This window comes from Peromyscus maniculatus, chromosome 1 (genome assembly GCF_049852395.1).
Source record: "Peromyscus maniculatus bairdii isolate BWxNUB_F1_BW_parent chromosome 1, HU_Pman_BW_mat_3.1, whole genome shotgun sequence".
NCBI lineage: Eukaryota > Metazoa > Chordata > Mammalia > Rodentia > Cricetidae > Peromyscus > Peromyscus maniculatus.
The window spans coordinates 60,339,991-60,360,722 of record NC_134852.1 but is presented as its reverse complement, the minus strand read 5'-3'; the positions used below and the strand labels follow the sequence as shown (position 1 = coordinate 60,360,722).

The 20,732-nt window shown below is 48.6% G+C and overlaps 1 protein-coding gene across 15 annotated transcripts in view; it reads left to right on the top strand.

The window, feature by feature from the left end:
* Window positions 1–20,732, top strand: part of Nav2 (neuron navigator 2) — a 654,337-nt gene that overhangs the window by 487,615 nt on the left and 145,990 nt on the right. For all 15 annotated transcript variants that reach the window (XM_076543382.1, XM_076543375.1, XM_076543351.1 and 12 more), the window contains 4 exons: window positions 8,043–9,141; window positions 13,501–13,613; window positions 17,734–17,842; window positions 19,620–20,009. In XM_076543382.1, coding sequence (XP_076399497.1) covers window positions 8,043–9,141; window positions 13,501–13,613; window positions 17,734–17,842; window positions 19,620–20,009 — 1,711 coding nt within the window. The remainder of the gene's footprint in view (window positions 1–8,042; window positions 9,142–13,500; window positions 13,614–17,733; window positions 17,843–19,619; window positions 20,010–20,732) is intronic.

The following is a 20,732-nucleotide window of genomic DNA, read 5'->3' as shown; positions in this document are numbered from 1 at the left end:
ACTCCCGAGTTGACACTGCCTTGGCTGCTGTGGGGTTTTGTGGTAGCCTTGTTCCCGTGACAAATCACACCACATCCTGGGTGGAAGCAGGGCCCTCCACCTTCTTTCTGTGTTGCTTCGCTGCCCTGTGAGTGTCTGTTACCTGGTGAGCAGATTCCTTCTCTGATGTGGGTTGTACATCCCACTTGGTGCCCCGCCCCCTCGTTAGTAAGTTTTTAACATGATAAACCTTTTCCTTAAACTAGCCCATAAAATCAGGCCTGTGGCAAAAATACATTTAGGAAAGACACCATTTCACCATTGGATTAGCTTCTGGATAGTCCCAATGCCAGTGAGGCTTTGAGGAGTCCTGTAGACCAAAAAGAGAGAGAAAAAAAAAAGTTTGACCACCATTTAGCCCTCCATTTTCTAAATCACCCTGACTAGGAACTCCTTCCTCCTGTTCCTGCCCGTTGCCTGGCTTCCAGGAAGTCCATATCTTAGTTAACACCAGTTGGGATGGTCCTGCTGTGGGAAGCCTCCCTTTACCCCAGGATAAAGCACAAAGAGCTGGTGTGCTGAGAGAGGCCGCTTCACGAAGATCCTTGCCTAACTGTGGCAGAGGACTGTGTTTACAACAGCACACAGCGGTTCCACTCTGCCAAAAAGCTGCTGGCCACGGACAGTGATCTCCTGAGGAACGAGGTTGTCCCCTGTAAAGTGTTTCTCGTCTCTCTGTGAAATCTCATCCACCCTTGGAAGCAAAAGGCACAGTTTTTCCACAGCCAATTTTGTACTTTCTTGTGGCCATATATGGTACAAGACAGAGAAATGGCTTGAGCAATTAAAGCACACGGTTTCTCCCCGGGGTTTTGAACAAATAAGTTGAGGAGAGAAAGGAGGCGTGCCTTCAAATGATAACAAGACAGATGCCTTCCATTGTTAATGGTACCTTCCTGGCTTTGGTACAACAGTTGGTAGAACACTTACCAATCATAGATGAAACCCTGGCTTCAGTCTCCAGCACCGCATAAACTAGCCATTCGTATATCCCTGAATCCCAGCACTCTGGAAGTAGAGTCCGGAGTATCAAAAGTTCAAGGTTATCCTTGACTACATAGTATATTTGGGGCTATCCTGTGCTGAAATCATGTCTCAAAACAGGGAAAGGAGAGGTATTATAGGGAGGGGGAGATCTTCCTTCGAATGCCACAGTTAAACCCCAGGTTTCTTCTCTTCATCCATATAACTGGAAGAAGTTAAAATGTTATGTCTTTTAATGTGCAGCATGTAGGTAGGGGGAGGTAAAAACAGAGATGGGGAGACAGACAGACACAGGTTAAGAGTTGATTCTGTTTTCAAAGTTGCAGGTAAGACATGAGCCTTTATCATTTGGCTTCCCAGTTCTTTGCAGCATTAGCAGGATTTGAAAGATGCCTCCTTGTAAACCTGCTCAGAGAAGAGGTGGCAAGCACAGCTTTGGAAATGGAACAATGCTTTCTTATTTTCTTATTGTCTTTTTGTTTTGTTTTGTCTTGTTTTAGCTGGCAGCAGAAAAACAAATTACTTCATTACCCATAGTTTCACTAGGTTTTATCCAAAACAAGCCATCAAAGAGGAATAATTACCTTGTCATATATTAAAAAGGATACAACGGAGTTGTCTCAGCCATTGAAGGCTGCGTATGCCTCTACAATGAAAAGGTCACAAGGGAAACTGGAGAATTAGTGGCTCATAGAAGACGAAAAGCTTACCTTTTGCATTTCTACAAAAAAAAAATGGTATTGGGATTTTGAAAGGCTATGCATTATAAAGCAACTTAAAGAATTGGGGGGCTGGAAAGATGGCTCAGTGGTTAAGAGCACTGACTGCTCTTTCAGAGGTCCTGAGTTCAATTTCCAGCAACCACGTGGTAGCTCACAGCTACCTAGAGTGGGTTCTGATACCCTCTTCTGTCATAAAAGGCATATGTGCAGATATTTTATCATATAGATAAAATAAAATAAATCTTAAAAAAAAAAAAAAAAAAGAACTTGGGCTCTGTAGAGCACGATCTTTGTTCCAGCTCAGACCTTCTAGGAGCCTTTGGAATCGCAGGCATGTGTGTGTTCAAAGCCCAGTTCCTTCCCACTCCAGCCTGCCCAACTTCCATGGCCATGCTCATGCTTCCCTTCCCTCCTTTCTTCAAGGGTGCTCCCCAAGAAGCAGCCAACAAAAAGACTATGTTCAAGTCTCTGTCTTGATATGAGACACTGAAGCCACATGTGGGGAGTGCACACCTGTCACCCCAACATTGGGAGGGAGAGACAATAAGAGCAGGGTTCAGGGTCATCTTCAGCAACAGTGAGCTTGAGGCCAGCCTGGATGGCATGAGGCCCGGCTTCAAACAAGCCAAGTTTAATAATGATGGTAATAATAATAATAATAATACAATAATAAATAGTTGCTCTAACTGTGTAGAGAAGGCTTCTCAGCCGGCCCCAGAATCATGCAGAACCACCAGGACACAGAGCCATATCCACATGCCCTCTGTGGTGTAGTGGCTCAGAGGGTTATAAAGACGCCAACCCAAGCTGTGCTGAAAACATACACTTAGGATAACTCAACTGGTTTCAATTATCCTCAGAAATCTGAATGTTCAAGATTGACACCTTGACAAATGATAGGAAATTGCAAACATTTTCCCAGGCCCAATTATCAGATCTGCTCCCCCAAAGGCTTTGGAAGAAGATTTAGGCAGGAAGCCCCCTTCGGGCAGGTTTCCAGTCACAGGAGCAGCGATGGAAGCTGGGGTCAGCCAGCCTGGGACACACTCTGTCTCTGTGGCCGTTGGCTTCAGGACCAGACCACCAACGGCTCCCTGACGGAAACCCGGGAACGGCGGAGTGCTAGCCAGACTGCAGCTCGCCTTTGCTGAGGAAGAGAGGGGAAAGGGCCCAGGACCCGCAGCACAGTGTTTCCATTGAGAGCACTAGATTCCTGTCAGAAAAGGCCCAGGCTGCTTGCCAAAAAAACCCAAAGGTTTTCCTTTTCTTCAAAGGCATCATGACATTTCGAAGGAGACTTTCCCTTCATGTGGTGGTTTGTCAGTTGGTGGTGAGTGGACCGTGGAAATTGGTCTTGTAGAGCCAAGGTGCCCAGACTGGTATGGGGGAGCCATGAGTGGTTCGGGAAGACCCATCAGGGGCTCTGCTGTCGTACTGTGCGTGCATGTGCATGTGTGTACATAATGTGTGCAAGTACCTGTGGAGAATAGAGGACAACCTCAGGTGAGGTTTCTCAGGTGCCACTGTCCGCTTGGTGTTTTTCTGAGAAAGTATCTCTCACTGGCCTGGACCTCGCCAAGTAAACCAGGACAGCAAGCCTGAGTCACAGGGATCTAGTGGTCTCTACCTCCCTAGCCCTGAGATTTCAAGTGAATGCCTCCGTGCTGAGGACATTGTAAGTGAGTTCTAAGGCAAGCCCTGTATACACTGAGCTTCTCTACAGTCCTTGCCATTAGCATTTAAAAAATGACACTAGAGTAGATTATGTCGTTTTATTGTGCACAATAAGAGTATGTCTTGGCCAGGCAGTGGTGGTGCACGCCTTTAATCCCAGCACTTGGGAGGCAGAGCCAGGTGGATTTCTGTGAGTTTGAGGTCAGCCTGGTCTACAGAGTGAGTTCTAGCACAGGCTCCAAAGCTACACAGAGAAACCCTGTCTCAAAAAACCAAAAAGACAAAAGAAGAAAAAAAGAAAAAGAAAAGTATACCTTGGAGGGTGGTGGGATGGCCCAGAAGGTGAAGGTGCGTGCTGCACAGATGTTCTTGGGTCCCCAGAACCCACATGGTGTAAGGAACAAACTCCAGAAAGTTGTCAACAAGCATGTTGTGACATGCACATTCCAGGACACACACACACACAGAGACAGACAGACACATAGTAATTTTTTTTACAAGAGTGTCTTGGTATTGTTCATCTTTATATACAGATACATGTTCACAAGCTGCTTAGTGAATCATGATGCTCTTATTTGAAACTTATTTTTGCTCATCAAGGCTAGGCCTAGCTGCTGACCAGCCGTTCTCAGCAGTACACTCCCTGCCCTTCAAACACATAAGTGGATCTGCCTAAAGTAGTTGTTTCAGATGAGTTTCGAAGTCAGTCTGACTTGGGCCAAAGGAATACATTTGATATAAAAATAAGTAGTTTTTGGTTTAATAGTGTTTCTTTAACTGGTATTGCTCATAAACTTGTGTGATTTTCACAAAATCTGTGAACTGTTTGTGGTTCTCTGTCATATTTTTAAGTCAACTTGAAATTTAAATGTACAGTTAAAAAACATGAAATGGTTCATTTATACATGGTCTAGTTGCAATATAAAGGGACAAAAATGCTCATTTGTGGGTTGTGCAAAGCAACTCACTTCCTACAGTGGCCATGTGTCACGGTGGGGGATAGGATGCCCGGAACATTCTTGTATGTTTTTCTCCTGTTCTCCCCTTACATTCCTTTGCTGTAAGGAAGGGGGAGGCTCATATACATGAGAAAAAAAGGAACCAAGAGCTGTTAGTTATTAGAGGAGCTCTCTTCATTTAGAGAATCCATCCATCCCTCCCTCCACCAGGCTTCTTTTCCTGGGACACCAGCATTTCTGAATTAACAAGGTTGACAATGCCTTGCCCCAGACAGCTTTCTCCATTAGAGAAGCAGTTGGGAGAGAATATTTGAAAATAAACACCCTATGCATTACCACATGGAACAGTGAAAGGCCTTGCCTGTGAGGGGTGAGGGCTGAGTGTGTGGTTCGCTGTGAAGCAAAAATGGCCATGGCTTGACCTCAGGAAGCTTCTTAAAGACTTGCTGGGATTTTAATGTGAGCACAACTGGAAAGACTCCAGAAATATAGTAGAAATAGTTCATCCTCTTTCCTTTTATTGAAAAACAGGGTCTCACTATATAACCCCAGAACTCTCTATGTAGGCAAGGCTGGCCTCGAACTCACAGCCACCTCCACGCCCTGCAGCCCATTCTCTTTCTTGCAGATCTGCCTTACTTTAACACTTATTTTCCTGCAAATGGTGTCTTAATGAGTTATTTCCTGTTTAATTTTTCTAAGATGTAAAGTTCATTAAGGTGGAGATCTTTGTTTGGTTGTGAACGTGCCCCAAGTACCTGGAACAGCATTTGGTGTATGTGAAATGTTGATGAATATGTGAACGTTGGTATGAACATGTTGGGTGTCTGGATGGAGGATGGGTGCAAAGATGAGTGAGTGGATGGTAGGGTGTGGGCGTGTTGGTGAGTAGATGGATGGGTGAGTAGGTGAATGGAAAGGTTTGAGTGTGTTGGTGAGTAGATGGATGGATGGATGGGTGTATGTTTCACTTGGCTTCTGATAAAATCCCAGGTAAAAGGAAAAGCAGTTTTCCTAGAAAAAATGGTCCTGGCTTGGAAACTTAGTTTCTTTAGCCAGAGACTCTTCCAGGGTACAGCTGCTTCCTGATGAGGGGCCCCACTATGGATCTTGCCATCATATGTAATAAGGCAGGAGGAAAGGCAGTGTCTGGAAAACAGTCTGGGCATTGGACACTACTGTTTGCGTGTGCTCTACAAGGAGGTAGTGGGTCTAGGGATGAGCTCAAATGGTAGAGAGTTTTCCCAGCATGCACAAAGCCCTAGGTTCATTTCCCAGCTCCCAGGTAGTATACACTGGGTACATAGAAGCAGGTCATCCTCAGCTACATAACAAGTTTAAAGCAGCCTGGGATGCAGAAGACAGTGCCTTTAACAACAACCACAAATAAGTAAATCGAAGTCATTACTGTGGTGTCCCCAAGAGTACTGTGTCCGGAGACCTGGGTTCAAATCCCAGGTATTTCCTTTTAAATGAGTGAATGTTGACACAAACAGCCCTGCCTGGTCTCAGTTTCCTCTCTTGTAAAGGAAGCAGGAACACCATTTAACAATACATTGAGTTCTGTGCTCCCGATCTCCACAAGACAGCCCCCTCCAGGGTGGGGGTGGTGTCAAGCCCAGGATACCCTAGGACAGGCTGGTGGTGTGGGGAGCTTTCCTCAACTGGTTTGTAAGCCAGTCTGTGGTTCTGCCCAGGAAAAGATCCAGCAGCACCCGTGAGTTTTGGTAGAGGGGTTGCGCGGCACCCTCCCCTCCAAATCCAAATTCCCCAGTAAGTCAGGAAGATGGATGTGTTTTAAAACATTGGGAGGTCTGCTTTGGATCACCCAGAGCTGTGGCTTCCCCACGCAGCTGCGGGCAGACTCCGCCAGTTCCCGGGCCGCCCGGCTCCCAGCGCTTGCGCCCCACACAGGGCTGCCTTGACCCAGCCTTAGCAGCCGTTGGCTTTTAAATCATCAAAAGGCGCTCTATGTACAGTTGACTCTGTTGCTGGAAGGCAGCAGCAGAACATAGGTATTAGGAAGGGGGGTGGTGGTGGCTGAGGAAGCAGCCGTTAATCCTGCCAGGCTTCTGGGCACAGGAGTAGTTGCGGATGACAAAAGTTAATTAGAAACATGAGCAGTTTAACTGAAAACACTTGTGACAATTGGAAGGGCAGTCTCTCGGCTTGCAGAATTTCTCCTGGAGAATCCTTGTGGGAGAAAGTGGCCGCGGCTAGGTAAGTCCTGTCACTGTGACTTTGCAAACCGTGTTCTCTTGAGGGTTGATGGGGTTAGGCTTCAGGGGGGGCCCCCGGGCTCAGGGGAGGGTGTCTCCTCCGTCTTCCGGGCACTTTCTCTGGCAGCTACTGGCACTTGGAGCCACTGGTGTATCATGCAGCTCCATCTGAAGAAGGGGCTGCGGTTTGGGGGCTCTCTGATGCTGGGCCACTGTGGTGAGTAACAGAATGGTCGTGGGGGAGCCCCCATTTCCCAGAATGGCCCTGGCACTCGTATGAAAATATCTTCATAGATTTCTGAGAAAAGACTGTGGGCAAGGAAACATGCACTGAGTGCCAGAGGGGAAGCCTTGACTTTCAGATAACCTGTGTTTTCTTGCCTTGTGTGTGTGCTCGGGGGTGGGGGCGGGTCCGCATTCTCAGACTGTGTTCTTAAGTGAAAGAAGGTCTTTAATGTCTGTCCTGTTTGTAAGCCTTTGAAAGTGCCAGCATAAGGTCTCCACCACGCAACTGGTCAGTGCACTCGGCTGCTAACCGAAAGGTTGGTTGTTCAAGCCCACCTGGGGAGGTGTGGGTTTTAAGTGTTCAGGGGAGAGAACGTCTCCTCATTTCTCTCCTCTGTGGATTCCCGAGTGAATGCAGAGAAAGGAACCACTTGCCTCCTCACCTGTTTTCCTGAACAAGCTAAGACAAAGTGAAATTCTTTAGGCTGGGTGTGGTGGCACGTGCCATTAGTCCCAGCACTCGGGAGGCAGAGGCAGGAGGATCTCTGAGTTCGAGGCCAGCCTGGTCTATAGGGTGAGCTCCTACACAGTCAGGACTCATAGGAATCCTATCACAAATAAATAACTAGAAAGAAAGGAAAGGACAGGGTCAGTACGGGTCAGCATAGAAAAAGCTTACAAGTTTTGATAGAAATTAGAAACTTTTATGGGTAAACTACTTCTCATTTGAAATTATTGGTTTCTACTTTATTTTAGTATCTATAATAAGTTGTCTTCTAGAAGTTGGGGATCTCTTGACTAGTCTGCATAAATGGAATTCTGAGTTAAATAATTTAAAGTATTTATTCCCTCCCCTCTCGCATACCACAGGAGTGCTAGGTGGTGGTGGTAAAGGATTTTCTCTTGTTCCGGTAGATTATTTACATTCTTAGTTGTGCTCTGCATGTTACTGTTAAGATTGGCATGTGTTTACAGAACAGACACAACCAAGATGTGGTGGGGCTAGGGGAGGTGCCACGTGAGCAGTGCGTGATGGGGGGCGGGAGGATGAACCGCATTGACATTTTAACCAGAGATAATCCCCGCCTCCAGTAATGGGGCTGTAGGGCCTGTGGGTGGGGAGTGACTGGCCAGGGAGCCATGGCTGACTCTCCTGCGTCTGTCTTCAGTGCAGCTCAGCAAACAGGATTCAGGTCCCTTTCCCTCCCCTGTCTCCGCAGAGCCATCGGCCAGCTCAGCCTCCTCCCATCCCGGAATGAGCGAAAATGTACCTGCGTCCCTGGAGAACAGCCCCGCCATCCCCGTTAACTGCTCCTCGGCCATCCCCCAGCCCAGCATGACCTCCAAGCCCTGGCGCAGCAAGTCCCTCAGTGTGAAACACAGTGCCACATCATCCATGCTCTCAGTCAAGCCTGCTGGGCCCGAGGCCCCCAGACCCACGCCGGAAGCCATGAAGCCTGCCCCCAACAACCAGAAATCCATGTTGGAAAAGCTCAAACTTTTCAACAGTAAAGGGGGCTCCAAGGCGGGCGAAGGCTCAGCATCCCGGGACACAAGCTGTGAACGACTGGAGATCCTGCCCAGCTTTGAAGAGAGCGAAGAGTTGGAGGCCGCCAGCAGGGCACTGCCTACCGCCGGCCCTGCATCCAGCAGCCCCAAGATTGCACTCAAGGGTATCGCGCAGCGGACCTTCAGCAGGGCGCTTACCAACAAGAAGAGCTCCCCAAAGGGCGGCGAGAAAGAGAAGGAGAAACAGCAGCGAGAGAAGGAGAAGGACAAAGAGAAGGGCAAGGACCTCACCAAGAGAGTCTCCATGACTGACAGGCCTGACCTCAAGGAAGACCCCAAGGAAGAGCTCAGTGGGGTGGCTGTGACCGAGATGCCAAAAAAGTCCTCCAAGATTGCCAGCTTCATCCCCAAAGGTGGGAGGCTCAACAGCACCAAGAAGGAGGCCGCGGCTCCATCCCACAGCGGAATACCAAAACCAGGAATGAAGAACACGCCTGGGAAGTCCCCAAGTGCCCCCATACCTCCCAAGGAAGGAGAGCGGAGCCGAGGGAAGCTGAGCTCCTCAGGGCTTCCCCCACAGAAGCCCCAGCTGGACAGCAGGCACTCCAGCTCCTCCTCCAGCTTGGCATCCTCAGAGGGAAAGGGCCCCGGAGGGACCACTCTGAACCACAGCATCAGCAGCCAGACTGTCAGCGGCTCCGTTGGGACCACCCAGACCACTGGAAGCAATACCGTCAGTGTTCAGCTACCTCAGCCCCAGCAGCAATACAACCATCCCAACACAGCCACGGTTGCACCTTTCCTGTACAGGTAGGCAGCACCTGGTCCCCCTGGGTAAAGAGCCTGACTGCTGGCTCTGCCAGCACAAGGTTCAGGAACATGTGAGCCAATAGCTCAAGTGACATGTCGTTCCATCCTGGTGCACTCAAGTGGGCCACCCCTATAGCAAGACAGTGCTGAGGTGGTGGACACCGTGAGCGGACCCCAGGATAAGGAGGCTTCACCAGGCCTGTGGGGACCAGGGCACTTCAGTAGCACTTTAAGCATGCAGGCCTGAATATGCAGGGTGACGGGTTTGGTGTCACCCAAAATGAGCAACCTATACTAAGTGGACTTAAGACCACTCTGCTATGTAAGATTTCTTAAGGCAGCATTGGCCTTGAACTTCCTGAGTCTCACAGTCCCTGCTACCTGCCGGGGCTTTCTGAGCAGAGATGAAGGAGGAGGCAATGAGACTGACAGGATTCTAGAACAAGGAGTGTTGTGTTAGGATGGAGTTTGCTGACCTTTTCCTGTCTCCGAAGCCCTGTGTCTCTGTTGGGGCATCTGTAGAACTCCAGCCGTCTGTGCAGAACCAGGTGCTATGTGTTCCTTGCTGTTCTGTCCCGAGACCCACTCTGCTCTGCCCATACCGCACAGCCATGCTAAGATGGGCACTCTAGGCATGTGGCTAGCTCTTCAGGCTCGTGGGAACCCCTGTGCGGCTGAGAAGGGAGCTGAGAGCTTGGATAGGGATGGTACACCTGACTATACTTCACAGCTAGGTCCCCAATTCCTGTGCATATACCAAAGCGATCATGTCACATTCTACCCACTTCCTTTGCAGCTCTTTTCCAAAATACAGAAACACACCTGTGCACACACGCTCGATACTTACGAGTCAACAGCTGCACATAAGTGAGACACAATTACACATTCATGTGCCAAATGCAAATGTGTGTTCTCATAGGTGCGTTTGCGTAAGCCCAGGCGTGTGCATTCAGACGTTCAGCTTCTTATATTTGTGTGACTTCCTAGAGAATTAGATGCTCCCTCTCTCCCTGCCTTAATTGTGTTCCTGTGAACTCTAATGCTTCCAGCCACTAGAAATGTCAGGAGAAAGCCAGCATCCCTTCGGTAAGGGGATGAGGCCAGGCTCCCAGCTGTCCCGTGTTGACTCTCCTCCGCCCACTTCCCCGGTCAGTGAGAGTCCTAGCAGTCTCCTTTGATTGGCAGACTGTTCTATTTTATTCAGTCGAGTCATCAGCTCAGCTAACGGTGCTGAGAAGAGCGCCTCGGCTTCTTTCCGTACAGTCCTGGTGCAGCTGCGTGCGCGGCTTCTCATGAATTGCTCCCTGAAGCGTGGAGGTGACGGAACAGCTCCCCATGAGATTGTTACAATCCTAGCAGCCTTCACAGTGTTGAGGTGAAACCCATTCAGGCTACTTGACAGCTTCTTGACTAGCTAAATTGAAACATGTGAGTGTTGGATCACCGTCAGTGCGACTCCGTCTTTATTTTGACTGAATTCTTTGGCCGACTGTGAAGTAAACGCTCACCTTCTTAATTATTATTATTTCAAAGTTTTCTGTGGGAGGAAAGATTTCTCGTGACTAATGTGTGAGGAGCAGGAGGAAGGGAGCCTCCCAGATGTTGCCGTCCTCTTTGGAGGAGCCAGTGAAGGACTGGGAAGAAGAGTGCCGGATAGGAATTGGACCTGCACCCCGCCCTGTGTTACCCACTGTGGTCTTAGGCGCTGGCCACAGGGACAGCTAGCGATTGCTTGTGAACCATGTGTGTACAGAGACCCGACTAAGGGCTTTCTGCATCCTAGTCCCCTGAGGCTTTCCCAGTTTTGTGAACTAGATTGCTTTTAAAATCCCAATTCTACACAAGGGCAACTGAGGCTTAGACTAGGAAGTTTGTTCCAAGTCACAGAGCTGGTAACTAAAAGAACCTGTGTTCAAAACCAAGCCTGCCCCCTGGGTGTTGTGGCAGAGCACTTGGGAGGCAGAAATGGGCAGATCTTTGAGTTCAAGGGAAGCCTGATCTACAGAGCGAGTTCCAGGACAGTTAGGGCTGCACAGAGAAACCCTGTCTTGAAAAACCAAGCAACAGACAAGCAAAAAACAAGTCTGTCTAACTAAAGGGATCATACTGTCTTGCTCTTTAAGTCAAGGATTCTTGGTGCCACAGAGATGGCTCAGCTGTTAGAGCACTGGCCGCTCTTGCAGAGAACTGGGATTTGGTCTCCAGCACCCACATGGTGGCTTACAACCATCTGTAACTTCAGTTCCAGGGGATTTGATGCCTTCTTCTGGCCTCTGTGAGCACTGCACATGTGTGGTACACATACATACCATGCAGGCAAAACACTCATACATATCACACAAGTAAAATAAGCATTTTTTGTAAAAGCAGAAACCTTTACAAGTACAGTAAAAGAACTGCAGTTCACATTATACAAAACAAGCCCAGCTGTTTCAGGCAGGGTTTATTGGCATTGTGTGGGATGATGGCAGGTGCAGTGCAGAACGCACCTGAGTTTAGAAGAACAGGGCTGTAGTGATGCAACAGAAGCCAGCAAGCATCGTTCCTCTAGAGGGTGCAGCCACTGCTCAGTCCAGCAGGTGGCGCCCTACAAGACTGGGCTCAATAGCTCCAGATCCTTCCTTCCTTCCTTTCTTCTGGATGAAGGGAGAAATCCAGGTGGTTTCTTATGTGAAATCTCCCAAATTTTAAAGTTATTTTTAGTTATACATATGTTGGAGAAGATATGCATGTGATTACAGGTGCCTGTGGAGGACAAAGGCATTAGATTCCCCTGGATCTGGAGTTACACCCAATTGTGAGCCACTCGTTGTGGGTGCTGGACATTGAACTTGGGTCCTCTGCAAGAGCAGTATGTACTCTTAACTGCTGAGCTATCTCTCCAGCCCCGGAATCTCACAAATTTTAAATAATGAGCTAATTTCCCAGGTGTGGTGGCACATGCCCTTAATCCCAGCCCTCAGGAGGCTGAGGTGGGCAGATCTCTATGTGTTCTAGGTCAGCCTGGTCTACATAGTGAATAGGTCAGCTAGGACTACATAGAGAGACCTCCATTGAGAAAGAGAGAGGAGAGAGAGAGAGACAAGGACAGAGACAGAGAGAGACAGAGAGAGACAGAGAGAGAGAAACCACACACACACACACACACACACACACACACACACACACACACACAGAGAGAGAGACAGGCAGACAGACAGAGAGAGAGAGAGAGAGAGAGTGCACGAATTTAATTTTTAAATATACTATGCAAACATTTAGCAGTTATAACTATAGGCTAGTTGTATACCTACCTACCTTTCAATTATAATATCTAGACTAGAGGCAGTGGACCTGTTTTATAGCATTGATAAATTCTAAGTAGATGATAAGAGCTTCAAACTCCAGCCGTGGGGTAAGTAAGAGCACTGGGATAATGACAGACCTTTAAAATGGGTGGCTACAGGAACCGGGAATAACGGCTTCAGCAGGAGGGAAAAGGAATAAAGAACAGTGGGTGGTTTGAAGTCCCCAGTTTATCCCCCGCAGTACATCTACACTTTTGGCATGTTCTTGGGGGCGGGGATATCGCCCCATGCTGGCACATGCTAGAGCACATGCCATGCATGCGCAAGCCCCCAGGGTTTAATCCCCAACAGCAACAAAAATGGGGGCAAGGGGCACATTTTTCCCCTGGTAGTGAAGTGGCTGGATCAAGCCAGTCCTAGATGCAAAGAAACTAATGTCACAGGCCTGAGACAAAGCAGTTGTGGCCAGAAACCTCCCATGCCAACCAAACATTGGTTCAATTTGCTTGACAAATAAGGGCATGGGAGAAGGGTTGGGAAAGTACCTATTTCAGTCAAGTGTTGAAATAAGGATCAATGAGACCTTTCATGTCAGATCTGAGCTGTGAATCAGAAACCTGGAGGGCAGACACAGCTGCTTGGCACCCACTCCTGATCCGCCACCTTTACAGAGAGAGCCATGTCCGGAGGATTGTGGGACAAGAGGGATGTCAGTGGTGATATCATCTTTAGGCTTTATTGGCTGGTGCTGTGGTTGCTTACCGGTTGCTTTTTGACCTCAGTTTGAATGTCCAAACCAGCCAGCATCCTCCAGCATGTGTCTGGTTTGGACCCTGAGGCCAACTTGGAAAGTCAGCCCCCATCAAGAAATGGCAGACCCTCCTCTTGGTCTTTGAACATTTCATCTTTCTGAGTTCAGTTGCTCTCTCCACGTGTGGCTGTTGAATTATTCAGAGTCAGTCTGCTGGCCAGCTCTGCACCACAGCTGCTTGCCTAGCGGGCCATGGCAAGCAGTCCAGGCGGGATGGTGTCCCCTCCCGATGATGGCGTCTGCTCTGATTTGTATGTACAGGTCCCAGACGGACACCGAAGGGAATGTCACTGCCGAGTCCAGCTCAGCGGGTGTGAGCATGGAGCCCAGCCACTACACCAAGAGTGGACAGCCTGCTCTGGAGGAACTCACTGGTGAGTGTGAGCCCTGGGTTGCCTGACTGCTGGTAAGGAAGCCCCTCATGCAGGCACCTGCTAGGCAGGCTACTGCAGCGACGCAGGAGCTGAGCAAAATCGCTTTCCTCTGTCACAAGTTACATCTCCTCTTTCCTTCCGTTTCTCTCACAACCGCTTCAGTCTTCCCCAGAACTGCAGCTAAATCTCTGACTTGTGTGTACGCCTCGTATTTGGGCCCCGGACCATGTTAATGCTTAACTTTGAGTCACATTGTTTACCCTTCATATGAAGTTGCTTTTTGACAAAATTTAGAACTCTAAAATCGATTTGTTTTTAGTTTTACGGAAGCCAAAATTGAAAGTATCTTTCCATCAGTTGCCGTTAACAGGAAAGATGGCGACATGTGGGCCTAGAGCGATAGGTTTGCAGTGAAGAGCACGTACTGCTTTTCCAGAGGCTCTGGATTCAATTTCCAGCACCTGCTCACAACCATTGTAACCTCAGTTCCAGGGGGTCCGGTGACTCTCCAGCCTCCGAAGCACTAGCAGGCATGTAATACACAGACATACATGCAGGCAAAATACACATTAAATTAATAGATTACAACTTACGTCCTTTACCAAAAACAAAACAAAAAATCCTAAATTATACCTAATTGTAGTCAAGACAGTGACTGTAAGGTATAAGGCTGTATATAACACATAACATCCAGGGACTGGGGAGATGGCTCCATGGGTAAAGTGCTTCATGCCCAAGCATGAGGACCCGAGTTCAAATCCCCAGCTCCCATTTTAAAAGCTGTATGGCAGCACACACCTGCAGTGCTAATTATGGGAAGATGGAGACTTGCGGATCCCTGGGACTTGCTGGCCAGACAGCCTAGCTGAGCCAGTGAGCGAAAGGTTCAGGGAGAGACCCTGCTTCAGAAAAGTAAGGTGGGGAGTGATTGAGGAGGACACGTAACACAACATCTGACATGAGCGTCCACGTGCACACACGTGCATATGTACCTACACACAGGCCCACGAATGTGCACACATATCCATCATAAATGCACACAAAACACAACATCTAGTTGTCCCAAGAATAATTTCATGGTAATGTGTTGATGTGCCATTACATTCTTTGTGTGTGTACATGTGTGGTGTGCATGTACGTTTGCATGTGTGTGGGCACAGGTGTGTGCAGGGGCACGTAGGTGGAGGCCTGAAGTTGATATCGGGCGCCTCTCTTGATCTTCTGCTATTTTACTTGTTGAGACGGGGTCTCCCACTGAACTCAGAACTCACCGATTGACTCTAGCTGGTCTCGCTAGCCAGCTTACCTGAGGATCCCCTGCCTCTGCCTCTCAAGTGCTGGTATGATAGACTTGGCTTTTATGTGAGTTTGTGGGGTCTGAACTCAGGTCTTTACACTTGTACAGTGAGCACTTTGTCCACTGATCTGTCCACCCCAACCACAGTGTTACATTATGAAGGGAAAGAAGAAAATCAGAAGAGTAAGAATTCACTTTGGGTGTGTCCTGCCTATGAGCCCCTCACCACCCTATATATGAACTATCATTCTTTTTTTAAAAATATATTTTAATGTGCATGTTTCGCCTGCATATATGTCTGTGTGCCACATGTGTGTCTGGTGCCTGTGGAGTCCAGAAGAGGGCACTTGATCTCCTGGAACTGGAGTTACAGCTGGTTGTGAGCTGCCGTGTAGGTGCTGGAAACAGTCCGTGTCCTTTGGAAGAGCAGCTGGTGCTTTTTACTGCTGAGACATTTCTCAGGCCTCACTCCCACCCCTATTTTTAAAGGGGTTTTATGATGAGATGGAGTTAATTAATGGAGGTAATTTGGAAATCTGAGCCTCACTACTGCACCCAGAGTGATCCAAAGCTGTGGTACCTTTGAAGCAGTCTTAATAATAAATGTGGCTAACCTGTAATGAAAGAGATTGACAGCCTATAGGGATGATGCAATCACATTCCTCTAAGGCACTTAGGAGAAGGTAGGATAGACTTTCACTGTGGGTCTAGAGACTGAGCTCAGCCTAGCATTCATGAAGCCCTAGCTTTGATTCCCTACACCACATAAACCCAGTGGTACATACCTGTTATCCCATCACTTGAGAGGTAAAAGCAGAAGGATCTGGAGTTCAAAGTCTCATATGTATATTCTAGCATGTGTATACACACAAGCATGCATACACACACACACACACACACACACACACACACACACACACACCTATGTACTTTAAAGATTTGTCTGGTTAATTCAAGTTTGAGCACAGTTCAGATAAGAGAAAAATGTCCTCCAGATTTCTCTGGATTAAAGGAAGTGGAAAATTAAAAAGAACTATACTTCCAGATTAGATATTCTGCACTAATAAATTTCTTCTGTAATAATCATGTGGTTGCCATATCTCTACCCCTACACTCCAGTCACGCCCACTGCCAGGCCAAGGAACTTGGGACTTATCTCAGGAGTGACACTTAATTCTATGACATTTCTTAGATGACAATTGTTCCATTAAAAATAGTGATTGGAAGTTCTTCTCAGTGTCTAATGTAAATCTTGCTACTGTCACGTTTGATTTTCTGTAGGAAGATTTCTTTTAAGGTATTGTCCATCTCTTGAAGAGTTGCAGGCATTTAAAGACCCTTACGAGTGTCTGATCTTCTCAGCTCTCCTTGAAGTTGCTACAAGGAGGAAAAGACTTTTTTTTTTCCTGTTTCCAATTTCTTTGTGCATGAGTGTTTTTGCCTGCATGTATGTCTGTGTACCATATGCATTCCTGGTGCCTGCAGGGGCCAGAGAGGGAGTCAGTTCTCCTGGGACTAGAGTTGCAGACAGGTAGCCACCATGAAGGCGCTAAGAATCAAACTCGGGTCTCTGCAAGAGCAACGAATGCTCTTAACCGCTGAGCCGGCTCTTCGGACCATTCTTCGTTTCTTTAATCATTGCTGTAGGTATTTCCCATCTCCTTGTCCCCGAGAGGCCAAATGAGAGAGAGAGTAGCTAAAGACCGCAAAGCAAGTTGGCGTTGGGAGGCACACAGCTTCTCAGCCTGTGTGTGCTGTTTTTTGTGTGACGCAGGAATCAATCTGTGTTCTACTCAGACATAGGAATGCAGGCTGTGTCCGGCCGCACAGAAGCTCTGCTGCTTCTCAGTGGCTTCTGCTGGCACGTGTCGAGGCTTATGATGGGCACTGTGCGCAGGGTACTGAAGGCCCAGGCCCATGTTTCCCCCACAACTGTCTTTGGATACTGGTGCTATAGCCATACTCATTTCAGAGGCACGGAATCAGAAGGTGGGGAAAACCAACTTCTCCACAACGACCGTGCAGCTGCTAGTCACTAGCACACGTGCTGGAAGCAATGGGCGGGCAAGCCTTCCCTGGAGATTATCAGTGATGAGCAAATGCAGGTGGTTTTGTAAGGAACATGTTACCCAGAGAAACAAGAGGCATCAGATTGTCTTATGGGCAGAAAGCGGCCCTGGAGGCCTGGTCAGCCCTGACCTGCATGTCTTCACAAGGAACCTGTGGAAGGATCTCTTTGGATTTAACCCTTTCATTGGGCATCCACTCATCTGTGCATGCATGCAAGCAGACAGACAGATAGACCTGTAGGTATCCAACCATTCACCTACCCATTCATCTGTGTGTGTGTGTGTGTGTGTGTGTGTGTGTGTGTGTGTGTGTGTGTGTTTATCTCCTCACATCCATCTATCCATGTCTACATGCATCTATATATCTATGCATACATACAAATAGATAGATAGATATGCAGGTATCTATCCATGTGTCCATCCATCCATGTAGTCTCAAGTCCTTATTAAGCACCCACAACAAGCCAGAATCTGGACGTAGATCAGCTTTACAGTTCCCAACTTGGTTGCTGTTTGTAAGAACTTCATGATCTTGTAGCCAGTCTTGGCGATGCACACCTTTAATCCCAGCCCTCGGGAGGCAAAGGCAGGTGGATCTCTGAGTTTGAGGTCAGCCTGGTCTACAAAGCAAGTTCCAGGACAGCCCTGGCTACACAGAGAAACCCTAAAACCCTGAAACCCTGTCTTGGAAAAATAAACAAAGGAACCTCACGGTCTAGTGGAGTTAGACTGATCTTAACCATTGCTTCTTCAGCGGAAGACCCTGAGGCTCGGCGGCTGCGGACCGTAAAGAACATCGCGGACCTACGACAGAATTTAGAAGAGACAATGTCCAGTTTACGGGGAACTCAGGTTACACACAGGTATGGGCATCGTGAATTGCTTTGCTAAAAGAACTTGCTGGAGCTCATTCTAACTCTGCTTCTCTCCTCCTCACTATGCCCCCCACGCACAAAGCGGTTTGGTTGAGAGTGGAATGGATAACCTCGTCCCCAACGGTGTTAGGATTCACAGAGAAGTCAAGACAACATACAGAAGTGAAGGGGTGAAAATTAGTGTACACAGATACCACCCCTGCAGAAGGTTTCTCAGTTCACTGCCCAGAGGAAATTGCCCCTGGCTCCGTTTACACTTTATTTGACTTGCATTATTCCGAACGACATCAAGCCGTTGGAAGGAACAGGTGAACTGTGTCTGACCTGTGTGACAAACTGAGTCACTTGAATTCCTACCAGGTCTTCTGATAAACATGATATCGATAGTCATGCACGTGTGTGAAAGACGAGAGGAAGTGTTTAGAAAACTTCGCTCTGTTTCAACAGTGGTTTGGTTGGAAGGACGCTCAGGTTGTTTGCATTGTTCTGCAAGACCCTTGAGTGCTGGCGCTGCTAGGACTTTGGCAGAATGAGGTCCTACAGTTTGTGTTTGGCTTTGAAAATCAAAGAGTCCCAGCTCCCCCCGCTGAGCTCTCAAGCAGTCTCATGGCTTCTCCAGTTTCAGTTTCTTTGGTAAATGTATGAAAGGAGGAAATGTGGGGCTTCCCCTCTGTATCAGTTACTCCCCTCATTGCTGTGACTAGATACCTAAGGTAAGTGACTTCAGGAAGAGAGAGGTCTGCTTGGTTTGCGTTTAAGGGGATATAATTCATCATGGTGAGGAAGGTGAGGCCGCGGATGAGGAAACAGAGAGAGCTGAATGCTGGTGCTCAGCTCACTTTCTTCTTCTCATTCAGCCGGGGCCACCGGCTCATAGGAAGATGTCACCCACATTCAGGGTGGGTGACCTCACTTAACCCAATCCAGAAGCTCCCTCACAGACACGCCCAGAGGCTTGGTGTCTAGGTGATTCTAGAGCCTGTCAAGTTGACAGTCAATACTAAACTGTCAAACTCACCACTGAGAGTCTTGGCCACTGTGGGTTCTGACTTCAATAGAACTCAGGCGTCCAAGATGTGAAAAAATGAGGTCAGTTCCAGGACTGGGGACGGGATGGGACAAAAACAGCCGCCGGCACCCAACTGGCTGATCAGGAGAAGGTAAACTCAAGAATTTGGGAAAGGTGCCTTCCTCACGCCTTAGGTATTGGAAGGGCTTGGCTCCTGATGTTGGTCCTGTGCATCCCTGCTTGGCCCTAGTCACCAACATTGACCCTAGGATGTGAGGTAGGGAGGGGGAAGGGGATATGAATCGTGGTATTGGGAGCGCAGGGCAGGCTGCTGTGGCCAACCCTTGAAGAAAGCATGACTCAGCAGTCTGGAACAAATGGGCCCGAGGGTCCTTTGTCCCTTCTTCACAAGTTCAGCGTGTTCTGATCCCTTTCCTGAGCTGGAAAGGAGATTCCAGTCTTCTAGCTGGACGAAGCTTGGCAGTCTGTGTTTAATTAAAGGGTCAGTGAAGAGGCTCTTACACCACATTTTAAAAGAGAACGTCCCCGGTAGGCTCTTCAGAGTGTATAGGTGGATGCGTAGCTTCTCTTTTCCCTTCTTAAGAAAGGAGCTACACCAGGTGGTCCTTGGTGCCTGCTCTTGTATCCTGCTTTGTAAATGAGAAGGGCTTTTGTTTTTGCAGTTCGGAACATTTAAAAACCATCTAACCTGCCAAGTACACGGGGGTCTAACCTAGGTTGGTTTTATGTTTTCAGTACGTTAGAAACTACGTTTGACACCAATGTCACCACAGAGATAAGTGGCCGCAGCATCCTCAGCTTGACAGGAAGGCCCACCCCTCTGTCCTGGAGACTCGGCCAGTCCAGCCCTCGGCTCCAGGCAGGCGATGCCCCCTCAATGGGCAATGGGTATCCACCTCGAGCCAACGCCAGCCGCTTCATCAGCGCGGAGGCAGGCCGCTACGTGTACTCCGCCCCCCTGAGAAGGCAACTGGCCTCCAGGGGCAGCAGCATCTGCCACGTGGATGTCTCGGACAAGGCAGGCGATGAGGTGGACCTGGAAGGCATCAGCATGGATGCCCCCGGCTACATGAGCGACGGAGATGTCCTGAGCAAGAACATCCGGACTGATGACATCACGAGCGGGTGAGTAAGCAGAGGGGAAAGCCTGGCCCTTGCGTCTCTTTGCCTGCCTTCACTAAGAGGTCTCTAGAGCTGGTACTGGCTGCCTCATCTGCTGCTGCCAGAGGCTCCATGGTGTGGTGGGGACACTGCTGGGCTGTGATTCAAAGGAGTGGGTTAGACAGACTCAGCTGGGAACCCACAACACTTCACTATATAAACCCATCTGTTGCCTATGTCCCTTACACCAGCCTTGCTCTGGATAGCTGCCTGGCTGGTGACTTAGCCTCCCTGGGCTTGTGGGACCTGGCTGTTCCCTTCCTCTCGGAACTCATGCATCTCTCCACCCTCCCTCTTTACCCTCCTCCGCTGCTGCTCCTCCTTCTCTCCTCCGTTTCCAGAACCTCCTTCCAGCCCCACCCGCCTTTGCACTGTTTCTGGGCTTGCATTCCGTCTCCTTGCTGTCTGCAGGGCTTCCTCCCATGGGCCGTTCCCTTTGAGAGGGTATCTTGGCCAGTGCCCTCGCCACATCTGCGCCCTGTGGTAGGCGTCTTTCAAAGCTGGCCACTGTTTAAAGTCATCCTGGGCATGCGGTGCTGTATGATTATCCTCCCTCCCCTTCCTCCTGTGCTCTGAGTCCCGAGTACAGTGTGCATCAGAGCTCATGGACGCTTCCGAATGGTGAACATATGGGAGGGTGGCTAGAAGGAGAAACCAAAGCTCGCTCTTTCTCTGACGCTCCTCTGT